The following is an 18877-nucleotide window of genomic DNA, read 5'->3' on the forward strand; positions in this document are numbered from 1 at the left end:
CAGTCGTCAAGTCAATCATGTAGTCCTTAAGCAAATCCAGCTCCCCCCATTGACTTGTCTGGAGTTCGCAAATGCAGATGACATGATGCCAGGATGCTGCAACTGTGTTAAGCACATGCCAGTTGCCAAGGTCCCAAATTTTGATCTTGTGATCCTGGGGTCGCTGCGACAGTTGTAAGTGTGAGGACTGATTATAAGTCCCTTTTGTTCAATGCCCTTGTCACTTCAAACATCTCTAAACAAATAGTTATAAATTGAGGACTATCTTGTAATTGCATGCTAGGCACCAATTGGCTGAATCACAATCCAGTCACCCCCCCAGATAGACTGCAACATTCAGACCCAGCTTTATAATCAAACCTAGTCTTGCCTTAAGAGAATAAGAGAATAACAAAGTTGGAAGGGAGCTTGGAGGTCTTCTAGTCCAACCCCCTGCTCAAGCAGGAGACCCCATTCCATTCTGGACAAAGGACTCTCCAATATCTTCTTAAAAACCTCCAGTGTTGGAGCACCCACAACTTCTGGAGGCAAGCAGTTCCACTGATTAATTAACAAAATAACAAGAGTTGGAAGGGGCCTTGGAGGTCTTCTAGTCCAACCCCCCTGCTCAGGCAGGAAACCCTATCCCATTTCAGACAAATGGTTGTCCAATCTCTTCTTAGAAACCTCCAGTGTGGGAGCATTCACAACTTCTGGAGGCAGGTTGTTCCACTGGTTAATTGTTCTAACTGTCAGGAAAATTGTCACAACTGTCAGAAGTTGTGGGTGCTCCATCACTAGAGACTTTCAAAAAGAGACTGAACAACCATTTGTCTGAAATGCTATAGGGTCTCCTGATGGAGCAGGGGGTTGGACTAGAAGACCTCCAAGGTCCCTTCCAACTCTATTATTCTATGTTCTGTGTTCCCTTTTTACGGCCCTTCCATCAAGCCAGAATCCTTGTCAAAGCAGCTAAGAAGCCTCCGCCCCCTAAGCCAAGAATGCCAGCTCAGCGCATTGGTTTGGTTATTGTAGTTATTGTTGTGTCTGAATGCCTAATTAATTGCAACAGTAAATGCACACTCCCTTAATCATTGCATCAGCTGTCCTAATCAATCTTCATAATACAGAATCGGTAGTATCGCACCCATGAATTTTAATCTACATAAATTGTGTGAAACGGCTCACAAGCTTGTTGTACCAAATGATATAATTATGGATATAGATTAAGCTTGGGGAGAATGATTTAAATTGGATTTGGGAAGAAGCTGGCAGGGGGAGCTCTCCATTATATATTTGTTTTAATCCTGACCTTGCAATGCCTATTCTTAAAATGAGAGTCTTGGTCTTTCCCCCCCCACCCCCAGTTGTTTTGGCCTCTTGCAAAATTGTAGTGCTAAATATGCTTATTCTGCTGATATGTTAGGATTGTGGCCAGAAAAATGGAAATCTGAAGTGTGTTTGTGAAGTAGAGAGATTCTAAGAAGGGCTGAAATATTTTTTGGGAAATTATAAGCAGATGATGAGTTCCATTGCTAAATGAAGACTTTGGTCCAAGCAGATGGATATCTCAGGAAAGAAAATTATGGTGGGAGTTGAAGTCCACAAGTTTTGAACAGAACAAGAACAAGAACAACAGAACGGAACGGAACGGAACAGAACAGAACAGAACAACAGAACAGAACAGAACAGAACAGAACAGAACAGAACAGAATAGAATAGAATAGAATAGAATAGAATAGAATTCTTTATCGGCCAAGTGTGATTTGACACACAAGGAATTTGTCTCCGGTGCATAAGCTCACAGTCTACATGCAAGCAACAAGTGATAAATCGTGATCATAATCATAAAATACCTTCATCATAAATCATAAGATACCACACTCAGTGGTAGTCATAGGATACTAAATAAGCAATCAACATAAATCATAATGGGATACTAAACAAAGGCATAAATCAACATAAATCTTGAGATAAAGAACAACAGAGTTATAGTCATAAGAAGCTAAGGAAATAGGTAATAGGAAAGATGAGAAGGATAATAAGTAATTCAGCCCTGTCGGTTGCAGTTTGCCGTAGACAGTTGCCAACTTTGGAGATCCCTGCTCTAAACGGACAAATCAAGGAGAGAAGCCATGTGGAATTAAGGAGAAACTTCCTAACAGTGAGAACAATTAGCCAGTGGAACGGCTTGCCTCCAGAAGTTGTGGGTGCTCCATCACTGGAGGTTTTCAAGAAGAGATTGGACAGCCACCTGTCTGACATGGTATAGGGTCTCCTGCTAGAGCAGGGGGCTGGACTAGAAGACCTCCAAGGTCCCTCCCAGCTCGATTCTGATTGATTGAAAATACCCATCTTTCAGCTTTTCTTTACACGCTACAGCTTCAGTTAAGGATGCATCTTCGTTCTCGCCTTGAAGGCGAGACATTTGTCTCAGATGGGTTTGGAGGCCATCTCTGTTTCCACCATCCTCACCAGTCCCTTCGGTGGAAGCTGTTCCAGAAAGGGTGTGATCATGTCTTCTTATAACAGGGGTCGTCAAACGTGGCCCTTTTATGACTTGTGGACTTCAACTCCCAGAATTCCTCAGCCAGGCATGTCAAGTTCTAGGGACAAAGAGGAACAATATGTTCCCCCTGACAGAAAAGCAGCCGAGGGCAGTTACATTAGCCAACTCTTCCAAATTTTGAGGGCACATTTGGGGTGGATAATGTCCCCATTGAACTGGTCAGTTACAGTCAACTCAAAGCCAGCGCAGTCCTAGGCTGCATTAAATAGAGCAGGGGTCTTCAAACTTGGCCCTTTTATGACTTGTGGACTTCAATTCCCAGAATTCCCTTAGCCACAGAAATTTTGGTCTCAATTGTGGTCGTAAGTCAAGGACTGCCTAGTATAACTGATTGGTAAGAAGAGAAATTATCAATGGAAAAGAAATATCTGTGGAACCAGTGGAACAACCTGCCTCCAGAAGTTGTTAATGCTCCAACACTGGAAGTTTTTAATAAGAGACTGGACAAACATTTGTCTGAAATGGTCTAGGGTTTCCTGCCTGAGCAGGGGGTTGGACTAGATGACCTCCAAGGTCCCTTCCAACTTTATTATTATTATTGTTGTTGTTGTTGTTGTTGTTGTTACACTGAGGGAAACAAGTGTTTTATCGAAAGTATATTAATCTAATACAGACATGTCAAACACAAGGCCCGGGGGCCGGATCCGGCCCGCAAAGTGGTTTCATGTGGCCCGCGAAGCCATCCTGGAAACAGTGTGGGAACGGCCCCCACTGCCTTGGCCCTGGCCCAGAGACCCTCCTTCTGCCAGAGACCCCCAGATCTGTCCCCCTCCTGCCCAGGCCCCCATAGGCACCCTTGATGCGAATGAGGTAGAGCTGGTCATGCCCACCCCGTAGGCCATACGCACTCTAGCCACGCCCACCCAGTAGGCCACGCCCACCCTGGCCATACCCTCCCGGCCCCCTGAGGGCAACCGCAATGCTGATGCGGCCCTCAATGAAATTGAGTTTGACACCCCTGATCTAATAGAATGGAACAGATTTTAAAGGTGGAATTTTTGCTAGCCCATTATCTTTTTACTGAATATTACTGAACTTTATATTTTTTTTATTAAATGTACTGAGCTGGCTTTTGACAGGATCAGCAGCTGCCAGCATTTTCTAGGTTTCTTATTGAAAAGCACAAATAATTTATTTCCCGAAAGAAGAGCGAATTAAGTTGCAAGCGTATGTATCTTCGTCAAAATGAGCTGAATATTTTAAAATGTGATAGAGATTTTAACGATGTGGAAACCTTTTTTTTTTATTATTATCATTTTGCATGCTGCATCCTAAGTCTGGGTTTCTCCTAACATAAGATTAAAACATGTAGATTTTTCAAACCAGATAGAACTTATTGTAATGTACAATTTGTCATTCAAATCATGCTGGTTAAAATTGCCAATTACTGTGCCATAATGTTATTTTAACGCTGATTTATTTCAATGTATTTTTTTAACTTTCAGACTGATGTGTGATATTTTAATAGGTGGATTTATATCAGTGTCATTTCAGAATTATTTCTTGTCAAACTTACAACGCTTGGAAAATCTGCTCTTTATTAATAGCTTACTTTTCCTCTAGTCTTCTTACTTCTTTTTCTCGTTATATTTGTACATCGCCACTAGAGTCAGCTCTAAACAAGATGGGAGACCCACAAATCTAATAAATAAAACTCACAACCGCCTTCCCGAAAATGTGTGTATAAATGTAAAAAGTTCTAGTCGGTTCATATTGTGTGTGCTACAGCAGTGTGCTACAGCCTCCAAAAAAAAAACAACAATGCAGTCCTAGGCTGCATTAACAGAGGCATAAAATCAAGATCACATTAAGTATTAATACCACTTTACAAAGCTTTAGTAAGAGCACACTTAGAATATCGCATCCAGTTTTGGTCATGTTGAGACTCTAGAACAGACATGTCAAACTCGCGACGTCACATGAAGTCACGCAACGTATCGGAACTGATTGCTGGCAATAGGATGGGCACAGCTACGATGTGACGCATCTGGCCCACGGGCCGGCAGTTTGACACTTCTGCTCTAGAAAGACTGCAGAGAAGAGCAACAAATAGGATCAGGGGACTGGAGGCTAAAACATATGAAGAACACTTGCAGGAATCTGGGTATGTTAGTTTAATAAAGAGAAGGACCAGGGGTGACACGAGAGCAGTGTTCCAATATCTCAGGGGCTGCCCCAAAGAAGAGGCAGGACAAGAAGCAACGGATGGAAACTAACCAAGGAGAGAGGCAACCTAGAACTAAGGAGAAATTTTCTAACAGCGTGAACAATTAATCCATGGAACATCATGCCTCCAGAAGTTGTGGGTGCTCCATCACAGGAGATTGAACAACCATTTGTCTGAAATGGTATATGGTTTCCTGCCTGAGCAGGTGGTTGGACTAGATGACCTCCAAGGTCCCTTCCAAGTCTGTCATTCTGTTATTCTGATATCACCAGATGTGTTATTTTGTCTTTCCCGGAGATACAGGCATGTCTTTCAACCTCCTCTTTCTTTTCTCTCTTGTGTCTTCGCAGCACAAAGCCCAACCACGGCTGACCCTTTGCAACAAGCATACGCTGGAGTACAGCAATACGCAGGTCGTTAGTATTAACACTTTCCCCCAATAACTCTTTCACTTTCACTTTGGGGCCGGAAGGCTTAGAAAAGTCACATTCATAGTTCATCTCATATGCATGTCCATTCTATCTGAGCAGGGCAAGGAGCAACATCTGTGCTAGGAAGTTGTCTTAAGAGGCATTTCGTTATTCTTTAGGTTTACCAATATAGGAGCTCAGGGTTCAAATGAGGGGTCCTTGGTGCTCTCTCAGCTTGATGGTTTTCTTGCAGACATTTCATGACCCAACTAGGTAACATCATCAGTGTTAGAAGGGAGGAGGAGGAGGAGGAGGAGGAGGAGGAGGAGGAGGAGGAGGAGGAGGAGGAGGACTGTGGAGCCTTGGTGCTGTCTGAGCTGGGTTGTTTTCTTGCAGACTTTTCATGACCCAACTAGGTAACATCATCAGTGCTAGAAGGGAGTGGGGTTTGCAGAGTGGAGGAGGAAGAGGAAGAGGAGGACGATAACTGTGGGCTCCTTGATGCTCTCTGAGCTGGTTGTTTTCTTGCAGACGTTTCATGACCCAACTAGGTAACATCATCAGTGCTGGTAGAAAGTGGGATTTGGTTGTTGTGATTCAGGGTCAGCCTGTGGGTTCGGCAGTTGGGTCGGACGACTCAGAGGAGGAGGAGGGGGGTGTTGAAGACCTTGCTGAGGGGGTTGAAGATCTTGCTGATGAGAGCCCTCAGCCAGGCCCCTCCCACTTGGTCACCACGGAGACCCAGCTGTGTGAGCCTGACAGTGTGGATGAAGATGACCCACAGCTGGCCCTGTTCAAGGACACCCGACGCAGGAGGCAGTCAATTAGGAGTAAACAGAGGAAGGCAATGGGGCACCTCGGAAGGAGGCAGAGAGAAGCCATGCCCTGAACTCTATATAAGGGGAATGTGTGGGGAGGGCTGGTTTGCTGAAGGCAACTGCTTGGATAGTTCGTGTTTCTTAAAGCTCCTGTTTCTTGGTTCGTGTCTTGTTTGTTTTTGTAGCTATAAATTTGGCAGGCGTAATTCCAGCCTCTTGCCGTTTGTAAAGGGGTTGTCCCTGCCTTTTCTGCAGGGCCGGTAGCAGGCTGGTACAGAACATTGGTCTCTGTTTTTATATACAGTGGCTTGCCCTGCCAGCGTTTCTGGGAGTGGTCTTGATAGTTTCTTGATTAGGCTGTGGTTTACTGGTTGTTTGTCTGAGTTGGTAGTTCCATGAGTGAGGCATTGTAGTAAACAATGTATAAACATAGAGCAAAGCTGAGCTAAAAATTCCAGGCTTTGGCGTCCATTTGACAATCAAAATGCATCCAAGAAGAAAGAAAGGAGAAATTTTTGAAGGAACATCTTGTCCCAGTCACATCTACCTTCCCCACTGGAGTGGAGAGGCAGAGGATGTTACACGTCCCATGCCTGAGGAGGTCCATCTAGCAGGACCTAGAAGAAGGGCCACCTCTGTGATGGTTCCCTCCCTGTGGAACATCATCCCTACGGAAATAAGATTGGCCCCAACCTTGACACTCTTTTAAAAAGTCTTGAGGGCCTGGTTTTCCCATGGCTTTTGGGTCCCCAGACTGGGATGGAACCCATCAAATGGCTTATTTCCAAAGCAACAGAAGGCGAGAGAAGAAACGATGGATGGAAACTGGTCAAGGAGAGAAGCAGCCTGGAATTAAGGAGGAACTTCCTAAGAGTGAGGACAATTAGCCAGTGGAACCGCTTGCCACCAGAAGTTGTGGTTGCTCCATCCCTGGAGGTTTTTAAGAAGTGAATGGACAGCCACCTGTCTGAAATGGTACAGAGTCTCCTGCTTGAGCAGGGGGTTGGACTAGAAGACCTCCGAGCTCCCTTCCAGCTCTATTCTGAATTGGACCTTTTTTATCCTTATCATTTGATTGTTGTCCCAGGGGGGATGTGGGATTATTGTCCCGCTGAGATTGAGTTGACGGCCATATAAATTTTCTTAAATAAATACGTTCCATCATTGTGCTAAGAAATTGCGCATGGGTGTAGGAACCAAGACTTCCATTCAACTCAGGGTTGCCCCTTCCCTTCAACAGGACCATTCTCTTTTGCATTTAGGAGCTGCTACAATTTCACAAGGAGGTTGTAGAAGACATTCAGAGCAGAAGTTTACCATCCTTTTACACTTAACAAGTCCAGCTTGTTGCTCCAACCAATTAATTTTGCTTCCTGTGGTGCAAAGGACAGTCATTAGTTCTTGCTGTGCAGGCTCTTTTTCTTTTTTTAAACTGGTTTCTTTTCTCTTTTTGGGGGATCCGGAGGTGTACATTTCAAAACCTTCATTGGTTGGTGTTTAGTTTCCACTCCTAATTGCATGTCCAGCTTGACAGATAGATCATGTTGCAATCTTAGATTCTACAGGCTGCAGCACTTAATTAGGCCCAAGTATCCAGATGGACACTTGCATCGTTCCTGCTCTTGGTGAGACCCCTCTGATCAAAGCAACCTTACCACATGCTGCTGGCCGTACTGAGGCCTGTTATTCAGATCACTTGAGGCATTGAGATTTAATCTAGCTTTCCAGAACTTGGGGCAATCCAGATGAATTGGCTGGGTCTCAATTGGTTGACACTCTAGAAAGAGTTCAGAGAAGAGCAACGAAGATGATCAGGGGACTGGAGGCTAAAACATATAAGTAAACAGTTGCTGGAATTGGATATGTCTAGTTTAATGAAGAGAAGGGCGAGGGATGACATGATAGCAGTGTTCCAGTATCTCAGGGGCTGCCCCGAAGAAGAGAAAGTCAAGCTGTTCTCCAAAGGACCAGAAGGCAAGACAAGAAGCAACGGATGGAAATAATCAAGGAGAGTAGCAACCTAGAACTAAGGAGAAACTTCCTGACAGTGAAAACAATTAACCAGTGGAACAACCTGCTTGATGGAATTGGATATGTTTAATCTAACAAAAGGGACGCGGTGGCTCGGTGGGTTAGGAAGCTGAGCTTGTCGATCAGATGGTCGGCAGTTTGGCGGGTCGAATCCCGAGCGCCGCATAACAGAGTGAGCGCCTGTTACTCGTCCCAGCTTCTGCCAACCTAGCAGTTCGAAAGCACATACAAAATGCAAGTAGAAAAATAGGGACCACTACGGTGGGAAGGTAACAGCGTTCCGCGTGCCTTTGGCATCTAGTCATGCCGGCCACATGACCACGGAAGTGTCCTCGGACAAGCGCTGGCTCTTCAGCTTTGAAATGGAGATGAGCACGCATGTGCGGGGGAACCTTTACCTTTACCTTTACCTAATCTAACAAAGAGAAGGATTAGGATAGCATCTTCCAATATCTGAGGGGCTGTCACGGAGAGGAGGGAACTGACCTGTTCTTCAAAGCATCTAAGGGAAAGGCAAGAAGCAGTGGATGGAAACTAATTGAGGGAACCAACCCAGAATTTAGGAGACATTTCCTAACAGTTAGAACACAACCAGTGGAATGATTTGCCTCTAGAAGTTGTGGGTGCTCCATCACTGGAGGTTTTTAAGAAGAGACTGGACACCCATTTGTCTGAAGTGGTATAGGGACTCCTGCTTAAGTAGGGGGTTGTCTAATGAAAAGGACTAGCAGAGACATCCCAGTGTCTGAGGGGCTGCCACGAAGAAGAGGGGGGGTCCATCTATTCTCCAAAGCACCTGAGGGCAGGAGATGAAGCAATGGATGGAAATTAGTCAAGGAGAGAACCAACCTCAGAACTAAGGAGGAATTTCCTGACAGTGAAGACAATTACAACACTGGAACGACTTGCATCCAGAAATTGTGGGTGCTCCGTTACTGGAGGTTTCCAAGAAGAGATTGGACAACCATTTTGTCTGGACTGGTGTACGGTTTCCCACTTGAGCAAGACGTTGAACTAGAAGACCTCCAAGGTCCCTCCCAACTCTGTTATTCTGTTGTTATTCTGAGTGATGAGAGTTCTAGGGACCTTGTTTAGAAATAAGACGGTTGGTCATGTAAGATCTCTGCAGGGCACCAACTTGGAAAAGTCTAAGCCAGGGGTGTCAAACTCTCAACATCACCTGACCTGCCGCGACATATTGTGACTTTTTTCCCATTGCCGGCAATGGGGTGGGCGCAGTTTCGGCATGACGCCTCTGGCCCGCAGGCCAGCAGTTTGACACCCCTGGTCTAAGCCTACAGACTACATTGGTTGTCTTCTTATTTCGGTAAGGTAGAAGAGCTAAATTAAACTAAATCAATTTAAGACATGCCCCAAATATGTTAGGATTGGCTAATTCCATCATTATCTTCTTCTTCATCACCACCATCACCATCTCCATATACCTAAAACTCCATGTTTTGCAGCCTAACCACATTTAGAAGGTGGGTGTCATATGGGAAAACTGCCTTAAATTGTACCATCCGCAATTCTACACCTTTTTCACAAGAATGTATTATGCTAAATTTCTATCTAATGTAGCCTGTTGAGGAACAGGTATCAGGCAATGCTTAGGATAAAAGGTAAGGACACTCTTGAATCAAGCTGATCTCCAAGGGACCTCAGTGAGTTGTCCATGGAGTTTTCTTGGCAACAATGTGAAATGGCAACATCTAGCCAACATCTTGGCTGGTTTTGAATCAGGTGACCAAGAATGATCTTGAGTGTACTTGGATAGGAGACCATTAGCAAGTTTTACAAGAAGACTACTTGTAAACCTGAACTTTAATTCTGTGTTTTTAACTGTTAAACCATTGGAAGCTTGTTCTTTCCTCCAAAGTACCCATGAAATGTCTCAGTAGATACTGCTCTATCTTCTACATCTTGAAATTGTTGAAGTTGGCAGTTGTGACTCCTCATAATTCAGGTACTGCCTTTTTTTCCCCCCAGTCCGTCAAACCTGTCAGTGCAATAAGTTCACACTTCCAAATGAACATTTCAAGCAGATGATAACCACGGACATGGAAGCTGAACATCTACTGTAGAGAGATTCTCAGTCATTCTAGGAGGTCATGGTTGCCCCGAAGTGCTTTCTCCAAAAGGCAACTGGACTTTCTTGGTTGTTGTTGTTTTTTTTCCTTTCAAAACATTTCGCTTCTCATTTAAGAAGCTTCTTCAATTCCCCAGGTTTCTGAAGAACTACCGCTTTATAAATCCTTAACACTTTATAAATACTAATACTTTATAAATATTTAATACTTTATAAAGTATTTTTTATAAAATCTTATTAAATTCACACCTGGAAATACTGCATCCAGTTTTGGTCACATTTCAAATAATAATAATAATAATAATAATAATAATAATAATAATAATAATAATAATAATAATAATAATAATAATGACGACGATGACGACGATGATGATGTTGAGACTTTGGAAAAAGTGCAGAGAAAAGCAACTAAGATGATTACGGGGCTGGAGGCTAAAACATATGAAGAACGGTTGCAGGAATTGGGTATGGCCAGTCAAGAGAAAAGAAGGACTAGGGGGGACATGAGAGCAGTTATTCCAGTATCTCAGGGGCTGCCCCAAAGAAGAGGGAGTCAAGCTATTCTCCAAAGCACCCGAAGGCAGGACAAGAAACAGTGGATGGAAACTAATCAAGGAGAGAAGCAACCTGGAATTAAGGAGAAACTTCCTGACAGTGAGGACAATTAACCAGTGGAACAACCTGCCTCCAGAAGTTGTGGGTGCTCCATCACTGGAGGCTTTCAAGAAGAGACTGTACAGCTACTTGTCAGAAATGGTATAGGGTCTCCTCCTTGAGCAGGGGCTTGGATTAGAAGACCTCCAAGGTCCCTTCCAGCTCTATTCTGCTTGAAGCTTGTTGGATGAGAAGCAAAATATGAGAAGCAAAACCAAGAAAGTCCGGATGCCTTTTGGAAAAAGCGCCATTGTGGACACTGAATCTTCTCTAGATCCTCAGAGCTACTCTGTCTCCTCCTTCCACCCTTGAATATTAAGAGGTTTAGCTTCCTAAATTTTAGGATCTTCTTGGGCCCTTGCAAAAGGCTCTTTCTGACCTGTGAGATGGAATTCTTGATGCAGAAGATGATGAGGCTCCTCTATTGTTTCTGCAAGGATTCTGAACTCCTCTTTTCTTCCTTTCTCCTTCCAGCTGCTTACCCTGCTGCCTATGGTCAGATAGGTCAAGCCTTCCCACAGCCACCTCCCATGATACCACAGCAACAGAGAGAAGGTGAGTCTATGAGATGCTGAAATGATCATTGCTTGGACTTTCTGTAGCTTTAGAAACAAGGCTTAAGCCAATGGGTCCCATAGGAATTGTAGGAATGGTGGGTATCCAGGTGTCAGAGGCATCTAGTTAGAGGTGGCCAAATCAACAGTAAGCCAAGGGAAGACAATGAGTTGTTTATAAGAGCAGAGGTCAGAATGCAATATTGCAGGCTAACTCTGCCAACTGCCAGCAGTTCGATCCTGACCAGCTCAAGGTTGACTCAGCCTTCCATCCTTCCGAGGTCGGTAAAATGAGGAGCCAGATTGTTGGGGGGTCATCGGCTGACTCTGTAAATTGCTAAGAGAGGGCTGTAAAGCACTATGAAGCGATATATAAGTCTAAGTGCTATTGCTATAGATGGATGGATAGATAGATGGAGAGATGGATGGATAGATAGATGGAGAGAAAAAGAAAGAGATGATGCAGAGCCATTGAGGCACAGTGGTTAGAATGCAGTATTGCAGGCTAATTCTGCCGACTGCCAGCAGTTCGATCTTGACCAGCTCAAGGTTGACTCAGCCTTCCATCCTTCCGAGGTCGGTAAAATGAGGACCCAGATTGTTGGGGGGCAAGATGCTGACCCTGTGAACTGCTTAGAGAGGGATGTAAAGCACTATGAAGTGGTATATAAGTCTAAGTGCTATTGCTATAGATGGATGGATAAATAGATGGATAGATGGATGAAGAGAGAAACAGAAAGAGCCATGGAGGCACAGTGGTTAGAATGTGGTATTGCAAGCTAATTCTGCCGACGGCCAGCAGTTCGATCCTGACGGGCTCAAGGTTGACTCAGCCGTCCATCCTTCCGAGGTCAGTAAAATAAGGACCCAGATCATTGGAGGGACAATATGCTGACTCTGTAAACTGCTTAGAGAGGGCTGTAAAGCACCGTGAAGCGGTATATAAGTCTAAGTGCTACTGCTATTGCTATTACAAAAAATAATAAAGGCAGGATGTAAATAAAATAAATAAATACAGGTTTGTTTACTCAGAAGCATCATCACAATTAAAACAAGGCATACTATGCGACCTAAGATTTAAAATATAAAATATTATTTTTTTAAGAAATACAGGTAGTCCTTGACTGATGACCACAGCCGAGCCCAAAATTTCTGTCGCTAGGCTAAGCGACTCAGTGAAGTTTTGCCCCACTTTACGACTTTTCTTGCCACCGTCGTTAAATGCAGCTGTTAAATTAGTTACACGGTTGTTAAGTGAATCCAGCTTTCCCCCCTTGACTTCGCTGGTCAGACGGTCACAAAAGGGGGATCACATATCACACACACACACACACAGAGAGAGAGAGACACACACACAGACACACAAACAGACACACACACAGACACAGACACACTCACACACACCGGGGCGCTGCGACCGTCACAAACACGAGCCAGTTGCCAAACGTCTGAGTTTTGATCACGTGACCGCAGAGATGCGGCAACGGTTGCAAGCGTGAAAAGTGGTCCTAAGTCCCTTTTTTCCCCGTGCCGTCATAACTTCGAGTGGTCACTAAATGAACTGTTTTTTAATCGAGGACTACCCGTGACTGAGAAAGGGATGAACTGCCATGTTCTTCAAGTTGATATTCCCCAAATGTCGTGGGCTTCTGTACGCAACTAGCGGTGTCAAAGACCAGGAACTCTGAGATGAGAGGAAACAGAGAGAGAAATTGGCTAAGTCCTCATGTTCTTGACCTTTGTAGATGTAGGTCAGGGGTAGGCAACCTCGGCTCTTTTATGACTCATGGGCTTCAACTCCCAGAATTCCTGAGCCAGCTTGGCTGGCTCAGGAATTCAGGGAGTTGAAGTCCATGAGTCATAAAAGAGCCGAGGTTGCCTACCCCTGATGTAGGTACACCTTGAAGGCTCTTGTATGACTCGTGGACTTCAACTCCCAGAATTCCTGAGCCAGCCATGCTGAGGGGAAAGGGTGAATTTCCAAGCTGAGCCATGCTGGCTCAGGAATTCTGACAGTTGAAGTCCACGAGTCATAAAAGAGCCGAGGTTGCCTACCCCTGATGTAGGTACATCTTGAGAGGCTTTCTTACTTACAATAGAGGCAAAGATACGTTGGAGGCCTGCATTTTTCAAAAGGGCTGTTAACGCATAATTCAAGGATGACAAGACGAGGAAAGCTTAAGTTCAAAGGTTCCACCGCTGATTTGATCCGCTTTTATCCAGATGTGTACTTTTTCTACTGTGGCATTTTTCCCGAAGTTCTTTATCCTTGAGGCCTTTGATTAAACAAGTTTAGATGCAATAATCCTTTGCCTCATCAGGCAAAGATCTCAAAGTGGGTCACGGGGCCTTGAGAAAGAGCCACCAGATTGAAGCTTCCTTGGGGCTTTGATCCCATGGCTGGAGCCACCATTTTAAGATTTGTTGTTGTTGTTTAATTTCTCTTCTATTTCACTTTATGGATGCCCCTGCTGGGCTAACCGTCTTTGAACCTTAATTTAATTTTCCTTAGAGCCTACTAAGAAATATACTCTCCGAGTATATTCCTTCATATCTCCACTCCCGATATCCCTATCCCTCTCTCTCTCTCTCTCTCTCTCCCTCTCTCTCTCTCTTTGTCTCTGTCTAATCTATCTATTCATCCATCTCCATATCTATCTATCTATCTATCTATCTATCTATCTATCTATCTATCTATCTATCTATCTATTCATCCATCTATCTATACATCCATCTCCATATCTATCTATTTGTCTATCCACCTATGTATCTATCTCTATTCTATCATCTATCTATCTATTCATCCATCTATCTATCTATTCATCCATCTCCGTATCTGTCTGTCTATCTATCTATCTATCTATCTATCTATCTATCTATCTATCTATCTATCTATCTATCTATCTATTCATCCATCTATCTATCTATTCATCCATCTCCATATCTATCTATCTATCTATCTATCTATCTATCTATCTATCTATCTATCCATCCATCTCCATATCTATCTATCCATCTACCTATGTATCTATCTCTATTCTATCATCTATCTATCTATCTATCTATCTATCTATCTATCTATCTATCTATCTATCTATCCATTTATCCATCTCTCTCTTCCTCCCTCCCTCCCTCTCTCTCTCTCTCTCCCTCTCTTTCCCTCTCTCTCTCTCTCTCTCTCTCTCACACACACACACACACACACACACCAGGAATCAAAGGAAGAAACTCTTGAACAGTAATCGTGATCACTTATTCTGATCTCCTGCATGTGTTGTCTTTCCATTGAGTTCCTCCTCCCTTGAACTTTCCACCTTCCAATAGCCATCAGTACCTCTGATTGGACCCCCCTGGAATTCTTAAACTTCACTAATATTGCACTCCTAACTTCTCACATGCAATTCTCAAAGCATGGCAAATATGTCTGGCCTACACGGAATGAACTCAAGAGTCAACCTTATGATGGACTCACCAAATGGGCTGGCCTTGCACAAGATGGTAATCAACTAAAGGGAGCGTTGATCAGGCCTTGTGTGGTGAGAAATACAAAGTCAGCCTTCATTAATAAGTTCAGGTGGTCTTCTTAACCCTGAGACAGCTATTGTCATTTGAGGTCCTATTTTCTTCGTACTAGATGGATTTTTTCTCCCAGTCCTCTATTATTATTATTTTTTGTCCATTGCAATCAATACCTGAGTAAATAGGAGCATATGGAGAAAACCACAAATGCTGAAATAGTTCGGCTGATGGCTTTTATAGCCTCGTATGAAAAGTATTGATTTATCTGGACGTGTCAAGGACTGAAATATATTTTGCATTCACCAAGGAGGAGAAGGAAAAACAGAAACACACTGAATTCTTGCGCCCAGGACCTCTTTGGACATTAATCTCCCCCACCCCCCAAAAAAGTACAGTATTTTAACACAATTCCAAATAGCCAAAAGGGGGTCAATCTATTCTCCAAAACACTTGAAGGCAAGACAAGAAGCAATGGATGGAAACTAATCCAAGGGAGAATTAAGGGGAAATTTCCTGACAGTGCGAACGATTAAATCAGTGGAACGACTTGCCTTCAGAAGTTGTGGGTGCTTCAACAATGGACGTTTTTAAGAGATTTCTCTGAAATGGTATAGGGCAGGGGTCTTCAAACTTGGCCCTTTGATGACTTGTGGACCTCAGCTCCTAGAATTCCTCAGCCAGGCATGCCTGGCTGAGGAATTCTGGGAGTTGAAGTCCATAAGTCATAAAAGGTCCAAGTTTGAAGACCCCTGGTATAGGGTTGGACTAGAAGACTTTTAAGCTCCCAACTCTGTTGTCCTCTTATTCTGTTTTTCCTCTGGTGTTTATGAAAGGTTACAAACACTGTGAGAAAACCTGGTATAAAGACAATTTCTTAATACCTTTCTTCTATAGGAGTTTTTAGATACCAGAATGTATGGTATTTTTTAGAGAAATGAACTCATTTTCAACTACTCCATGAACTCATTTTCAACTACTCCAACACACTGACATTCTTTCTTTATAAGTGAAAGATGAATGCAGAGACAAAGGAAATAATTCAAATGAATCAACAGGGCTTGCTTTATACAGAAACACAAAAGCCAGATTCCCAGCTCAATAAATAAATTGGTACTGAATAATGCTCCTATTATTATAATCCCATCAACACACATGTATTTTATGAAGTCTGCCTAGGTTTTCTCCAGCTGACATCAGTTTAGTCACACCCAGGAAAGGGGTAGAGCAGAAGATGACAACTTAGTAGCTGAAGCAGGGGTCTTCAAACTTGGCCCTTTTATGACTTGTGGACTTCAACTCCCAGAATTCCTCAGCCAGGCTGAAGAATTCTGGGAGTTGAAGGCCACAAGTCATAAAAGGGCCAAGTTTGAAGACCCCTGACCTGAAGGTTCCAGAAGTTTTTCTTAGTACTTTGTGAACTACTGAGTATGTCTTATTTTTTTCCTTTAAATAAGACTCGCAACTTGATGCTAAGTGTGATTTTTGGTTGACTGTCCACCCACAAAGTCTGCTTATTCCTCACTGACCTTCCTCCTCCGTGGTCAGGAATGATGCTATAATCCCAGAATACTGTATGTTGCCTGATATATGTTTGATTTCGGTTCAAAACGTGGCATCTTCTTCTAACACCTGTTCAAAACCAGTTGCGTTTTAAGACCAAAAACAGTTTAGGCATAACCAGGAAAGGTATAGACCAGAAATTTAACAGAATAGATTTAACAGAATCACAGAGTTGGGAGGGACCTTGGAGATCTTCTAGACCAACCCTCTGTTAATAACAACTAGTCTAGTCTCTTCTTAAAGACTTCCAGTGTAGGAGCATTCACCGCTTCTGGAGGCAGGTTGTTCCACTGGTTAATTGTTCTAACAGTCACGAAGTTTCTCCTTAGTTCTAGGTTGCTTTTCTCCTTGACTAGTTTCCATCCGTTGCTTCTTGTCCTGCTTTCAGGTGCTTTGGAGAATAACTTGACTCCCTCTTCTTTGTGGCAGCCCCTGAGATATTGGAACACTGCTATCATGTCACTCCTCACCCTTCTCTTCGTTAAACTACACATACCCAATTCCAGCAACCGTTCCCCATATGTTTTAGCCTTCAGTCCCCCAATCATCTTTGTTTCTCTTCTCTGTACCCTTTCTAGAGTCTCGACATCTTTTTTACATCGTGGTGACCAAAACTGGATGCAGTATTCCAGGTGTGGCCTTACCAAAGCATTGTAAAGTGGTATTAGTACTTCACTTGATCTTGATTCTATCCCTCAGTGTTCAAGCAGGAGACCCTATCCCATTTCAGCCAAATGGCTGGGCAGTCTCTTCTTGAAAACCTCCAGTGATGGAGCACCCACAACCTCTGGAAGCAAGCTGTTCCTCTGGATAATTGTTCTCATTAATGGGAAAATTCTCCTTATTTCTAGGTTGGTTCTGTCTTTGATTAGTTTCCATCTGTTGCTTCTTGTCCTGCCCTCAGCTGCGGTTGACCAGCTGGGGACAGAAGGCACCAGGAGATGCCTCCATTGTGACTCCAGGAGATCCTTGCTTTTGTAGAATTAGGCAATGTTCCTTCTGGTGTGTTGGCCATCTCATTTGAACCATTTGGAAAAGAACATCATGGCTGTTGGACAACTAGATACACTTATTGCTCAACCTGGGGTATTGAATGGACCCAACTATGGTCTACCTATTCCTTTCAGTGACCCCAATTCTGGACCTCAATATCAGGAGAAATTTCCTGACACTGAGAACAATTAATCAGTGGAACAACTTGCCTCCAGAGGTTGTGGGTGCTCCATCGCTTGAGGCTTTTAAAAAAGAGATTGGACAACCATTTGTCTGAAATGCTATATTGTTTCCTGCTTCTGCAGGAGGTTGGACTAGAGCAGGGGTAGGCAACCTTGAAGGCTCTTGTATGACTCGTGGACTTCAACTCCCAGAATTCCTGAGCCAGCCATGCTGAGGGGAAAGGGTGAATTTCCAAGCTGAGCCATGCTGGCTCAGGAATTCTGAGAGTTGAAGTCCACGAGTCATGAAGGGGCCATAGTTCCCTCATGCTGGCTCAGGAATTCTGGGAGTTGAAGTCCACCAGTCATAAAAGAGCCAAGGTTGCCTACCCCTGGCTTAGGCCGCTTTATGACTCCTGGACTTCAACTCCCAGAATTCCTGAGCCAGCCACGCTGAGGGGAAAGAGAGAGGTTTCCAAGCTGAGCCATGCTGGCTCAGGAATTCTGGGAGTTGAAGTTCACCAGTCATAAAAGAGCCAAGGTCACCTACCCCTGGCCTAGGCCTAGGCCACTTTATGACGTGGATTTCAACTCCCAGAATTCCTGAGCCGGCCACGCTGAGGGGAAAGGGAGGGGTTTCCAAGCTGAGCCATGCTGGCTCAGGAATTCTGGGAGTTGAAGTCCACCAGTCATGAAGGGGCCATAGTTCCCTCATGCTGGCTCAGGAATTCTGGGAGTTGAAATCCACGAGTCATAAAGGAGCCAAGGTTGCCTGCCCCTGGACTAGAGGACGACCAAGGTCCCTTCCAACTCTGTTATTCTGTCCTGTTACCTTAATTAAGCAGACCATTTGGGAGGAGGGAACATCACCTGGATTCCCGAGAGTACCTGACCACCTTGGAATCAATTCTACCACAGCCTTGTATCCCTCGGAAGATCCCCACATGCTCTCATCTCTCCAACCACCCTGGGGAGAAAAAAAATTGTGCTCAGCCAGTCTTTATCAAGGGTTTCCTTTTTTGTTAATCCGAAAGGAAAATGCAGCGTGAGAGAACAGGACTTTCAATCACGCCAAGACCCGGGGATTTTAATGAGCTTTAAATGGGCATCTGTCAGAATCCTGACTTGGCGGAACTGACCTGCCAGCCGAGGAATGAGAAATGGCCCATAAAAAGGGGCCAGCACCTTTGCGAATCCTTCTCTCTAACAGGAAAGGCAAAGTTGTAATTTGCGGTGTTATGACATTGTAATTATGCCCCAATGAAAAGCGAGAACATTAAAAATCGGAGTCTTCTAGAGAGGCGGATGTTCTCGTTCCTTCTCTCCACCAGAGATGTGTGTGTGTTTGTGTGTGTATGTGTGTGTGTGTG

The 18877-nt window shown here is 44.0% G+C and overlaps 1 protein-coding gene and 1 long non-coding RNA gene across 2 annotated transcripts in view; both read left to right on the forward strand.

Moving 5' to 3' along the window:
* Positions 1 to 18877, forward strand: part of LOC310635705 — a 172312-nt gene that overhangs the window by 104717 nt on the left and 48718 nt on the right. The gene's annotated exons all lie outside the window — the stretch shown is intronic.
* The window catches only part of CELF4 (CUGBP Elav-like family member 4), a gene marked incomplete at both ends in the record, with an annotated part of 88130 nt that overhangs the window by 44323 nt on the left and 24930 nt on the right, over positions 1 to 18877 (forward strand). The window contains 2 exons of the mRNA XM_083351183.1: positions 5066 to 5128; positions 11195 to 11275. Of these exons, the coding sequence (XP_083207309.1) occupies positions 5066 to 5128; positions 11195 to 11275 (144 nt within the window). The remainder of the gene's footprint in view (positions 1 to 5065; positions 5129 to 11194; positions 11276 to 18877) is intronic.

The sequence above is a fragment of the Vipera ursinii genome (assembly GCF_947247035.1).
Source record: "Vipera ursinii genome assembly, chromosome: 2".
Lineage (NCBI taxonomy): Eukaryota > Metazoa > Chordata > Lepidosauria > Squamata > Viperidae > Vipera > Vipera ursinii.